The sequence below is a fragment of the Eptesicus fuscus genome, chromosome 6, assembly GCF_027574615.1.
Source record: "Eptesicus fuscus isolate TK198812 chromosome 6, DD_ASM_mEF_20220401, whole genome shotgun sequence".
Classification (NCBI taxonomy): domain Eukaryota; kingdom Metazoa; phylum Chordata; class Mammalia; order Chiroptera; family Vespertilionidae; genus Eptesicus; species Eptesicus fuscus.
The window spans coordinates 54,161,003-54,174,312 of record NC_072478.1 but is presented as its reverse complement, the minus strand read 5'-3'; the positions used below and the strand labels follow the sequence as shown (position 1 = coordinate 54,174,312).

At 45.5% G+C, this 13,310-nt stretch overlaps 1 protein-coding gene across 2 annotated transcripts in view; it reads right to left on the bottom strand.

Moving 5' to 3' along the window:
* Positions 1–630: 630 nt before the first annotated feature.
* The window catches only part of NR3C2 (nuclear receptor subfamily 3 group C member 2), a 305,287-nt gene continuing 292,607 nt past the window's right edge, over positions 631–13,310 (bottom strand). For both annotated transcript variants that reach the window (XM_028151490.2, XM_028151493.2), the window contains exon 9: positions 631–1,835. In XM_028151490.2, the coding sequence (XP_028007291.2) occupies positions 1,680–1,835 (156 nt within the window). In that variant the 3' untranslated portion in view covers positions 631–1,679. The remainder of the gene's footprint in view (positions 1,836–13,310) is intronic.

Below are 13,310 nucleotides of genomic sequence, written 5' to 3'. Positions count from 1 at the left end.
TTGATTTTGGGGCAAGAGAAAAGCCGTAAACTGCATCAGTGCCAAACAGATTAGTGAATTACAAATTTTAGTGCCACTGTCTTGCTTATATGATCTGTAGTTTTCCCCCCAAAACTGTTTATGTATAAAATTTATTGTTAAAACCCACCTTTTAAAAATCTAAAATCCCTCTAATGGTGCTGCGGTCTCCACGCTGCTCTGACCGTGCCAGCGTGCCTCTCAGTGTGTCCTGCAAACCTGCGTGCTCCCATGACCGGTGCCAGGAGTACGAACCCCCTTCCCAAGACCAGACGCAAACACGTCACCTTTCACAGGTGGAGCGAGAGCATGGGATTTTTGTCCCCACGGGAGAAGACGCAGGTCTCTAAAATGGGATGAGACTATGCTCGCTGAGCCCTTGCGTTTCACGGGCTCTCCTCACCTGCGGCTGGTTCTGGTTCTGCGTCTTGAGGACCAAGGAACAGGGGCGGCGGTGCTAAAGCCGCGCTCCCGGCCCGGCTCCCACGTGTGTCCTCAGGTGACGCCTTCAAGGCCCTCCGGACAGCACAGCCCGCTGCCGGAGAACATGCTCACGGTCCACGAGCACCCCCGCGGGAGACCAAAGACATAACAAAGGTACAGACAAAGTAGAAAGGCTTAAAGACAACCGAGGAGGTTTCAGTGTGGTTATTTACAACAGAGACTGGAAAATGGTAAATCAGATGTGAAGCTAAAAAAGGCACAGCTCTCCCTTTCTTAAATACACTGTAAACGGTTCATTAGGCATGCAGAGCATCTCACTTTACAAAAAGAAATTTTTACCTTGTTTAGACAAAGATAGTACTTAAATAGTCTCCAGCAAAATAGAATTCTTTCAAAAATACTTTCCCATTCTTCCTATTAACCATTGAAGTTTTTTTTTATGTCTTTTTTTCTCATTTACAAAAGTTCCTTATACCATATATAACTCAGGTCCTTCACAATTTATACATACAGTAATGTACAGCACAGCAAAAGACTGCAAAAAATTATCTGTAAAGCCAACACAATAGATACTAGAAATTGAAACCGAGGCATTTGTTTTAACATCTTATCCATTCTAATTAACCAATGGACGCCGAAGGGGGAGGAACGCCGGTGATGCGGAGGACCGTGGGCGAGTGCGAGCCAGAGGGGGGCGCTCTCCCACGCGCGTGCTCTGTTATTACACAACGGGAATCTGTATAGGTTTTTTTTTTTTTTTTTTTAAATAACAAAAGAATATTAATGCCCCATATAGCCTATACGTTGTATGTGCAAACCAAGGGTAAGCTTTAAAAAGTTCATTAGTCCTTGAACCCTTTTAAAACAAGCGGCTGATACCAGAAACTACATGGCATAGTTAAAACTTCCATCTGTTAAAGTATCAAAATCAGAGAGTTATTGACTAGATATGGCTTTTCATCCAGAGGAACATGTTTCTAAGCGCTGGGGACTGGAGAGGGGAGAGTCCTTTAGAGTTTAGACTGTTCGGGTCTTGCCAAATCCATGTCTAACTTCTAACCTGGCCCCAAACCCTTAACATGACCTTAAACTCCAGAGACTGCTGAACGAGTGTGACTCAACCATCACCTGTTAGAAATATGGTTTCTCGGGTCCTTCGTGGGTGTGGAACAACACAGGGGAACTTAAGGCAAAGTTCTTCTGCTACGACGAGTCCGTCACTTCCTGTGAAAGTAAAGCGGCTTGGCGTTCCCGGACTCCACCTTCGGCAGCTGGTCGCTGATGATCTCCACCAGCATCGCGGGGAACTCCACCTTCAGCGCCTGGGACTCTCGGAAGGTATAGAAGCAAAATTCCAACAAGTCACTCACCAGCTGCAACACAGAGAGGGGACGTGACACGGGTCAGATTTCCATCCCTGTCCCTGCAGCGTTCTGCTTTATAACTTGTTAAGTTCTCAGAGCAACGTTCAGAAATCCAGCCAGGAAATCTTAGTCACCTGTCCTGGGGGAGGAAGGAGGGTGCTCGTGTCACCGGGCACGCTACATGCCTTCATGCAAAACCAATTCAGCCAAGAGCCGTGTAACTGCTCAGGATTAAATGTATTGGTGGCAACAGGGACAGTAACCAAGTTCCTAGTGGCTGGATCACTGAATTGCTGTCCTCAGATTCTTCGTGTGATTGGGTGGGGCGAGCATGTGTCTTTGGGTGATGGGCCTTCCCAGGGCTGGTGAGGGACAAGGCAGAGCTCCTTAGCTGGCAGGGGCCATGCCCCCTTTAGGCCTGGCTTAGCCCCTCATCCTTTCTCTACTCCCCCTCCCCTAGTCCTTCCTCCTTCAGGTTTTCTGCCCTTAGCTGGTGGCAGACTTAGATTTCTCAGTTACTTTTTTCTTTTATTTCTTTTTTTTTTTTAAATATATTTTATTGATTTTTTACAGAGAGGAAGGGAGAGGGATAGAGAGCTAGAAACATCGATGAGAGAGAAACATCGACCAGCTGCCTCCTGCACACCCCCTACCGGGGATGTGCCCGCAACCAATGTACATGCCCTTGACCGGAATCGAACCCGGGACCTTTCAGTCCGCAGGCCGACGCTCTATCCACTGAGCCAAACCGGTTTTGGCTCAGTTACTTTTTTCATTTGCCCCCAGCTTTTGAGCTATGCAATGTTATACTTGGCATAGAACATTATATAAGTTTAAGCTGTACCATAGGTTGATGAGATACACTTATATATTGCAAAATGATTAGCCAAAACCTGAGTCATGTCACATAATTACCATTTCTTTTTTGTGGTGTAAGTACTTAAGATATACTGTGTGATTAGCTATAATCACCATGCTGTACATTAGATCCCCAGAACGTACTCCTCTGATACCTAGAAATGTGTCCGCTTTGACCAACATTTCCCCTAGCCCCTGGAAACCACTGTCCTACTCTGTTTCTATGAATTTGGCTTTTTTAGATTCTGCAGGAAAGTGAGAGTATACAGTATTTGTCTTTCTCCTTCTGGATTAGCTCACTTAGTATAATGCCTGCCCTCAAGGTCCATCCATATTGTCACAAATGGCAGGATTTCTCTTTCTCACAGCTGTGCAATATTCAATGTGAGGGCATCTACTGCATCTCCATGCATCTGTCCACTGTCATCCATGCTCCACTGCAGGCGGATTTTAAGTAAAAGCATCAAGGACAACTCTGACGTCCCCTCGCCCATCCATCCATTTTCCCTCCTCTGTCACCCAAGGACCTTCTCAGCCTCCTGGGTCTGAACCACTTTTGTGAGGTAAAGAAACGGTAACCACAGGTGCAGTACCGCATTCTTGGTTGCTCTTCTATTTACTAGGAATATCATTTCACATCACAATGTACACATTCTGATTTTTTTAGCTTAAACTAGACTTTTGGTCATTTCCCTCTGTGGTAAAGCAGGCAATACTAACCCGCGTCAGAAAAGCGATTCTTACGAAAACACATCTGTCATTTCCCCTCAGGTGTTTTTAAAACTCGAACAGCGAGCTTTAATTGCATGGGATAGCAAATGACTGTGTGGTCAAGGCCTTCGCTGCAAACCAGAAATCAAGAAAATGTCATTGGGAAAGATACCGGCTCTGCTCGTGGCTGCAGGGTGCTGTTCCCTTGGCGGGTTCCAGAGACTGGGACGTGCAGTAAGTGTTCTGGGGCCAGAGAAGCTGGGAAATAGCACAAGCCTCCACCCCATCCGCTCTGGGCAAGTTCACTCACATGCTCGCCTTGTGAATGTGGTGCCTCGGTTTCCAGATCTGTAAACTGAGGGTGAGGAGAGCACCTGCTTTTCAGGGTGCCTCCTCTTCAATCACGAGGCCAAGATGCTCTGCTAGGGTGGAGCCTCTTTAATGCTGCTCTCCTCCTGGTCCCAAACTCCTCCCATCGTTTATCTCTATGGACAGTTTACCAAACCTGCTCAGTCATCTTATTGGAACTTGGTCCCCCTTCTATAAAGTGAAGGGCAGGAGGGCTTTGTTTTCTGCTTTTCCAGAAGGAAAGATTCTTAAAATAGAATCGGGATGGCAAGTTTCTTAATTTAGGTGGCGGCCAGTGGTTGTGGAAGCTAAAGCCACCCATGCCTCCCTCTCCCCACGTGGTGCCACACCTTTCAGTGGGGGGAGAGCAGGGAGCCCTGCAGCTTGGGGTGAGCAAGTGGGGGGTCCCTCGGGGCTTCAGAACAGGGAGAAGCTCTGCGCAGACCTACTGACATCTGAAACAGGCGAGAGCAGTGCTGATTCACGTACACTCAGATGCAGGCAGAATAAATCAGTTCTCACCACGAGGCAGTGTGCACAGAGCGCCTCTGTGACTGCTAATGGGGACAGGGCCCGGCCTTCTCAGCGCCTCTGTCCCTGACTGTGACACCTGCATTCCCAGCACCGAGCATCACCTAGGAGGAGCTGAGAAACCCAGTAGGGACAGGCCTGGAGCTCGGCTGTTTTCCTCGCCGGTTGGCTGGGAACAAGGGTCCCGGTCGCTACTCCCTCACCATGCATCTGACCCGGGGCTGCCAGTTCCACCCACCTCTGTTCCTTGTTTCCAGCCAGCAGCGGATACCCAGGGCTCCTGTTTACAGTGAGTGCAGAGGGAGGGGTGGCCTGGGCAGCTCCAGGCGAGGCATTAGACCCTGTGCACACCCGGGGAGAGGGCCCTGTCCCCACCACACACTCTTAGGAAAGAGCTCACCCTCAGGGTGGCTGCTCTGGACGACCACCGGGCCCTGGGACAAGGCTGAAGACCTTTGCAGGCCAGGAACCACCTGTGACAATCGAAGGCATGCGCTCCCAGTCACTGGGTGAGAACATTCCTGACCCGCTGCAGATGCTGGGGGTGGAGGGGGGGGGGCGGTGCTGCGGTACCAGGTCTCCAGCCCTCCTGGAAGGTGTGGCTGCAGGTGGTCAGCGCATGAGGTAGGGAACTAGGCCCTGAGAACTGGGTGGCAGGGACACTGACCAGCCAGAATGGACGCTGTTTGTGCACCAAACTGCTGTGTCACGGCGGGCACAGTGTCTAACCTTCATGCTGTCTCCTAGGTGTGACCCTGGAGCAATGAGTGGCGTGCAGAGGAACACAGCAGGTGGGCCCCTGCTCGGAGGAGCCAGAAAACCATGGCACAAACAGGTCCAATGCACACACCGTCACTGGACACTCTCCCAAGATCAGAGAGTTGGCAGAGTGAGGCCAGGCTGTAGTCAGACCCTGCAAGGTGGTTGTGCATCACTAAACCACCACAGATAGTTCCTACTGACACCCCAAACTACGGTTTCCCTGCAATGTCAGAAACCGGCAGGGCAGGGAGCCTCAGGCCCCGCCTCCCCCCGCCCCCATCCTGGTGTGTGTTGTGGGGGGAAAGCCAGACTTCTCACAGGCCACCTTTAAAATTGAATCACTCCATGTCCACAGCCCTGCAGGGGTAGATCAGGAGTTTTCTTGGACACTCAATTAGCATGGAATGCTTTCTCCAAAATATCTCTTCAAATGATAGGAGTTTTGGCTTTTTCTGCAGGTTTCCCAGGCTCTTCCTTTCACAGAACCCCACTCCCTGCAGTCACCTCCCGCCCCCAGGAGACCTGGAACCTTGGCCTGAGGACCCTTGCTCTCCTCTGAACTCACAGATGCCATTTTTTGTCTTTCTGATTTACTTGACAGTTAGAGCCAGGTGACACCCCTCCTCTTCCATCCTGTGGTTTCTACCTCCTACTGGTGTCACTTTGCACATCTGCAGCTCAAGGGGCCTGCAAGCTCCTTGAAGACAGGAAGTACCGATGCAGCCACACAGCCCCTGGGAGGGGCGCTCCTGCCTTTCTCTGACTGTTAGTGCCCAGTGTTTTTTTTTCAGAGCAGCCTGTTGCCGGTATTAATCAATGGACAAAAACAAAACCTGGCTGATGTAAGTGGGCACCTGCATTTCAGCGGCCTGAGTAGATAACGCAGACCTCAATCTGTGAAGCTACCGCTTCCATCTTTTCCCGTCAGTCCGATGCCCTTCGACTTGTTTACGTTGGGCTTTAATGTGAGGTCGTATGCACCCCACCCCTGCAGTCAGAGGGGCTGGGGTCCTAGGGACGTCACGGCTACAAGGACAAAAGCTCTGCCCTGCGGCCTGTCAGCACGAACGCCTTAGTTGCAGTGAGACTAACAGCCAGGCCAGCCGTCTCCTCAGTGACTCCCACTGGCTTTCCTGGTGACACCAGCCTCGATGGAGAGGTAAGAATCCGACATTATGAGGAATAAGAGACAGTCTTGTGCAGTGACTTTTCATTCTGTACAAAATGCATCTGCTGGGATCACAGAAGTTTAGCTCGATGCTCAGCATTTCTCTGCTGGGCAACAGCTGCCGGAGGCAGAGGAGCCGGCAAGGTCAGAGCGGGACCGGGGGCCCTTGGCGGCCTCTCTCAGTGCCTTTCTCCCCGGCTCTCCCCGGGCGGTCGCCCACGCATGGCCTCTTGGTGCCCTGCAGGTGGGCCTGGCGCTGGGGCTCGAAGGTTACAGAACCACCTGGTGGGGACGAGCACCTGGCGGATAGCTGCCTCCGTGAAGCAGGTCCCACCTGTTTTCAGTAGTGTGCTCCCTTCTCCCAAGTTACTGCTGACTCCAGAGCTTTCACCTGAGTAGGATCAAGCTTTATTTGCTTGAAATAAGCCTTGGGGGGAGGTTTGAAGCTTTGTTTTCAAAGATCAGAATTCTAGGCAGCTATATGATGGGGTTAGAGGCAGATACAGAACTTCAACTCCATACTGTCACAGGAAGAGAAATGGTCGGTAGTTATATATTCCAGGTGTTCCCATGATCGGTGTGAACACTGGAAAGTGTCCTGCAGTGATTATAAAGGAGCCAGGGCTTCATTCAAAACCCCTGACCTCCACGCGGCACAGGCCAGTGAGGAAGGTGCACACTCTGGTGGGTTTAACCTGCTTCAGTCTGGCTGGTGCTCTCAATAAGACACGATAGTTACATGGAGATGCCACCCTTCACTTGTGGATCCCTTTGCAAACCCAGCTCACCCTGCTCTGTGCTCCTGGAGGCTGGGCTCAGGAGCTGAAGGCCTTCTAGATGTGACCAAGTAAAAAAGGATCAAAAGACACCATCAGGAGTGACGGTGGCATAAGATGGTTCACCCTGTTTGTCCCCAATTCAACCAACAGCTGTGGGATCCAGCACTATGCCCAGGACAGGGAAGCGTCCTGCCACCTGTGCACCCGGCAGAGCAGTGAACCTGGAGAGTGCTGGCTTGGGCAGAAACTGAAGAGAGAAACTGCAGAGGTCTATCTAGCCTTCCCAAGGGGGAATTCCAGCATGCCATCGGAGCAAAAGCCAAATGAATTTAAATGCAGCAGAGACAGCAAGAACTTGACTAGCAAACCCCCAGCCACAATGCACTGGATGAACTACCAGTGGTGGTGGCACCTCCCACAGCTGCCCAGTGGAGCACTGGAGAAGCCCCTTTCTCTGCAGTGGCACCCGGAGGACTGAGGCGGGAACTCCATGACTAGGAGGAGGAAGGAGACTGGGAAAGAAGCATCCAAAGGCATTACAGGGACAAGGCTGCTGCTGCTGACTGCTCAGCAGGAAGTCTACTGAGGAACCGCTGGGAGCACCACACCTGGGGGATCCCTTTATGCTTCCGCAGGCACACCTGATGCTCCAAGTCTGCACTTCCCCCCACTCTGTGTCCACTTCCAAGTGTGGAGGCAAGAACAAGACCCAGTAGGGAGGGCCCTCAGAGAACTGGCCAGGGTCTATGGGCAAGAGAGAAACCACAAACTTGAGCTATAGCACCACCTATAGAAACAAAGAGGTTTCTTGCCAGCAGTCTGGTCAGTGGTAAGAACCAGAGGCATAAAAGCTTAAGAATTATACCACAAGAGGGAGTAAGACCAGAGTAACATACGAAGGCAGAACGCCCCCCCACCCCCCCCAAACCAGCATCAATGAACAGAATATTCAAGGAGGTGTCTGCTACTTCAAATGAGAAAGCAGCAATGCAAAACTACAAACATCATTCAAAATCAAGGAAATCTCTCCACTGAAAGATAATCCTCTACCATCTGCGTTCAAAGGCACAGCATTTTGTGATCTTGCTGATAAAGAATTCAAAATCCCTGTTTTGAAGAAACTCAAGGAACTACAAGAAAGCTCAAAGACAATTCAATGAAATAATGAAAAAGAACCAAGTAGAAGTTATGTAGCCGAGGAACTCAGTGAATGAAATGAGAAAATGCAATAGCATATATAGAAGGGTAGAGCACAGAATAAGTGAGTTAGAAGACAGGAATTGTGAAATAACCTAGTTAGAGAGGAGAACAAAGAAAACATAATAAAGAAAGCCTACATGGCCTGTGGGATTTCATCAAAACAACAAGGAATAGAATATATCCCCGTGTCTTCTTCTGGAAAGAACTAACCCAACTTGGGAAATGAATTGAGCACCCTATTATATCAATGCACAGAGAGCTTGTCCAAAACATATTGTAATGAAACTGCCAAAATTTAAGATGAAAGAATCCTGGGGAAAAAATATTATAACCTACAAAGGAATCCCAGTTGAGCTATCATTGGAACTCGGCAGAAACCCTGCAGACCAGGAGAGAGTGGAGTTAGATATTCCAATGTTGAAAGAAAAAATGCCAGCAAGTATACTGTATCTGGCAAAATTATCCTTCAGCTATCAAAGAGAAATCACTTTCCTAGAAAAACAAAAACTGAGACAATTCATCACCACTAGACCTGCCTTTCAAGAAATTCAAGCTGAAATGCACAAATGGTAATCGGTGACATGGAAACATATTAAAGTATGCAACACACTGGTAAAGGTAAATAAACAGATTTAGAAATCCCAAATTCTGTAATAGGATGTGTGTTACCCACTTAACTACAATACAAATTTCAAAGGAAACAAGTATTAAAAATAGCCACAGCTACTATAATTTGCTAAGCACATAATACAAAGAGGTAAATAATGACATCAAAGATATAAAAGGGTGAAGCTTTTATAGATGATTGAACTTAAATTGCTGTCAGCTTAAGTTTAATCCAGGAGATGTCTTCTGTAACCACAAAGCCAAAACCTAGAGTAGGTGCACAAAAGATAAAGAAAACGGAAACAGAGCATAGCACCACGGAAAGACAACAACTTACGAAGACAGGCTAACATGGAGGGAAAAGAAATAATGCAAATGCAAAACAACCAAAGCACAATAAGATGGCATTTGTAAATCCTCACATATCACTAACAACTCTAAATCTAAATGGACTGAATAATAATAATAATAAAAGCAAGAACCAACACTACAGGTATATATTGCCTACAAGAGACTCACTTCGGCTTTAAGGACATCCACAGGCTCCAAGTGAAGGAATGGAACAAGACATTCCATGGAAGGTGAGGTAAATATACTGAGACAAACTTTAACCCAAAACTGGTAATAAGAGACAAAGAAGGCCAATATATAATAGTAAAGGGGACAATTCATCAAGAAAATGAATTCAAAGCAATCATATGTAACAGATCTGGGAGAAATAGACGATACTGTAATAGTTGGGGACTTGAATACCTCACTTTCATCCAGACAGCACATCAACAAGGAGACACTGGACTTGAACCATACATTAGTCCAAATGGACCTAACAGATATGTATAGAATATTCCAATCCAAAAGGAGCAGAATACACTTTATTTTCAAGTACATCAGAACACTCTCCATGACAGAACATATAATAGGAACTAAAACAAATCTTAGTAAAAATTAAAATAGATGTAAACTACAGAAAACATCTTTTCTGGCCACAATGGTATGAAACTAGAAACCAACATGTGGAAATTAAACATACTTCTGAGCAATCAGCTGGTCAAAGAAGACATCTAAAGGAAAAGAAACCATCTCAAAACAAATGAAAGCACAACATACCAAAACCTATGGGATGCTGCAAAAGCAGTGCTGAGGGAATTTTATAGTGATAAGTGCATATATTAAGAAATAGAAAGGTCTCAAATAAACAACCTAACTTTACACCTTCAGAACTAAAAAAGAACAACAAATTAAGCCTGAAGTTAGTAGAAGGAAGGAAATAAAGATCAGAGTGGGAACAAAACAAATAGATACCAGAAAGAAACAAATCTTTGGCTAGACCATGGGGGGAAAAAAAAAAGACATAAAATCAGAAATGAAAGAGGAGACATTACACCCAATACTATAGAAATGCAAAGGATCATAAGAGACTAGTATGAATAGTGAGAAGCTAACAAATTGGATAACTTCTAAGAAATGGATAAATTCTTAATGAACAACATAAACTGATGAGCAAAAATAGAACCACAGTCATTGAAACATCGAACAGACTGTCCAACCTACGAAGGAAGGTGGGGGCTGAGAGGGTAAGAGATTAACCAAAGACTTGTATGCATGCATATGAGCATAACCAATGGACATAGGCGGCTGGGGAGAGGTCAATGGGAGAAAAAGGAGACTTATGTAATACTTTAAAAAATAAAGAATTAAATAAATAAAAGAAATGGATAAATTTCTAAAAATATACCAACATGCCAACACCTAATTAGAAAAAAATAGAAAATCTGAACAGACCAATAATGAGTAAGAAGATTCAATCAATATTCACAACCCTAGGAGCAGGTGGCTCCACTGGTGAATTCTACTAAACATTTAAAGAATAATTAACATCAATCCTTTTCAAACTCTTCCAAAAAACCAAAGAAAAGGGAACACGTCAAAACTCATTATATGAGGCCAGCATTACCCTGATATCAAAGCCAAGTAAGGCACAAAAGCAAACTCAGCTAGTAGGACTACATTAAAATGAAAGCTTCTATGCAGCAAAAGAAACAATAAAATAATGAAAAGGCAATGTACAGAATGGGAGAAAATATTTGCAAACTATATATTGGTGAAGGGGTTAATATTCAAAATGTATAATGAACTCATATATCTCACTAACAAATAATCCAATTAAAAAACAGAGGACTTGAATATTTTCCCAAAGAAGATATACAGATGGCCAACAGGTACATGAACAGATGCTTAACATTTCTAATCATCCGGGAAATGCAAGTCAAAACCACGATGTGATATCACCTCATACCTGTTAGAATGGCTGCCATCAAGATAAGAAATAAGTGTTGGTAAGGATGTGGAGAAATAGAATCCTTGTGCACTGTTGGTAAGAATGTATATTGGTTCAGCCATTATGAAAAATAGAGATTCCTAACAATATTAAAAATTGACTGAAGCACTATATGATCCAGCAACTCCACTCTTGGGTCTGTATCCAAAGGAAATGAACACAGAATATTGAAGAGATATCTGCACTACCATGTTCATTATGTTATTCACAGTAGCCAAGGCATAGAAACAACCTAAGTATCCATCAGTAGAATACTATTCAGCCAAGAGAAAGAACATTTGCAACAACATGGATGGACTGGAAGGCTATTATGGTAAGTGAGAGAAGTCAGACAGAAAAAGACAAATATATGATATCACTTATATGTGGAACTGAAAAAGCCAAACTCATAAAAACAGCAGAATGGTAGTTACCAGGGGCTAGGGGGGTGGGGAGATGTTGAAGGTATAACCTTGCAAACAAGTCCTAGGTTTACAGACAACAGTACTGTATTATCATCTTTAGAGATGCTAAGAGACTAGATCTTACTTGTTCCACCACCAAAAAGAAAAGATAATTATGTGATGTGATAGGGATGCTACAGTGGTAATCATATTGCAATATATAATTGTATCAAAGCAAGACGATGTACACCTTAAATGTACATGCTTTATATGTCAACTATATCTCAATAAAGGAAGTTACCATCAGAAAAATATCTAAGAAGACTAGTTTTCAAACACTCACCAAAAGACATTTCATAGCACAGTGGTCGGCAAACTGCGGCTCGTGAGCCACATGCGGCTCTTTGGCCCCTTGAGTGTGGCTCTTCCAAAAAATACCACGGCCTGGGCAAGTCTATTTTGAAGAAGTGGCATTAGAAGAAGTTTAAGTTTAAAAAATTTGGCTCTCAAAAGAAATTTCAATCGTTGTACGGTTGATATTTGGCTCTGTTGACTAATGAGTTTGCCGACCATTGTCATAGCCCAAAGCTTAACAGGTGAGCTATGCTAGTGTGTCAGCGAAATTCGAGGCCTTTAAAAGCCTGTGGGAAGCTTAGCAGGATGCTTGGGAGATCTGGGATAGCACAGTCACCATCGAGAAGGGGGCATCTTTTGTTGATTCCCCATTTTAAAAAGGCCGCCCTCCTCTGCCAAGGACCAGTCTGCATGGGCAGGGGCCATCTGGAGTCAACAGGGCGGGGCTGTGAGCTCTGCCTGCAAATTCTAGGTAAGGGGAACCTCAGTGAGTGTGGCCCCAAAGCCACGGCTCCAGGCCAGAGAAGTACCTCTGTTTCACAGAGACTGCCTGAGGGAGTGGTTTTGGGTTGAGAGGAGGGCGCTACTCAACATCTCATGAAAAACCAAGGGCATTTCCACCCATTAGCATCTAATTATCTGAGATGTCACATTTTAATTTCTTCTTCACCATTTTTATAATACATTAAAAAAACTGGTATCTGGTCAGTGATGAATATTTAATCTTCAAAGTATGTTGTTTGGATGCTGTGCTAAGCAAGATGGGTTCATTTCCCTTCTGATTTTTTTTGTACTCAAATTTATTTAATTCCTACTCTGTGTAAGTTTCCTTGTATTACAAGCCTCGTTCTAGATTGCAGCTCCGCCTTCTTGTGAATAAGGTCTATTGTATGTGTGAAAACACAAAGAAAAATGACACAATGGAGGAGAAGAAAGTAGAGCTTCAAGATAAAGGGATAATTAGAACATGGCTGCACAAAGGAATTCTAATGAAAGGGTTGTGTTTGAAATGCATTGGCATGTTACTGTATATAGAAGTACGAACTTTTCCCAATTTTGTTTTCAATATTTCCTAGATCCTTCTTGCAAACGCACACCACACCAAGCAACGTAAAAATCTAAACCAATTCATGTTCCTAAGTTACCAACTTTAATATCAGGTTTAGTCAAGATTGAGCAGTTAAATCCTTATTTCAGTCGCAAACAGAAGAGGAACACGCAGCAACCAGGGGCAGCCACACTGGCCAAGGGCAGCCTCTGCTGACCCACGGCCCTGACACCAAGGTGACTCGTTTCCTCCCGTGATGCGATGATGCCATTGAATGAACTGGTTGGCAGTCTGTGGCCAAATCTGGCCCAAGAATTGTTTTTGTACACTTTTAAATGGTTGGGGGGAAAAATCAAAGGAATATTTTGTGACGTGGAAATTGTATGAAATAGTTTTAC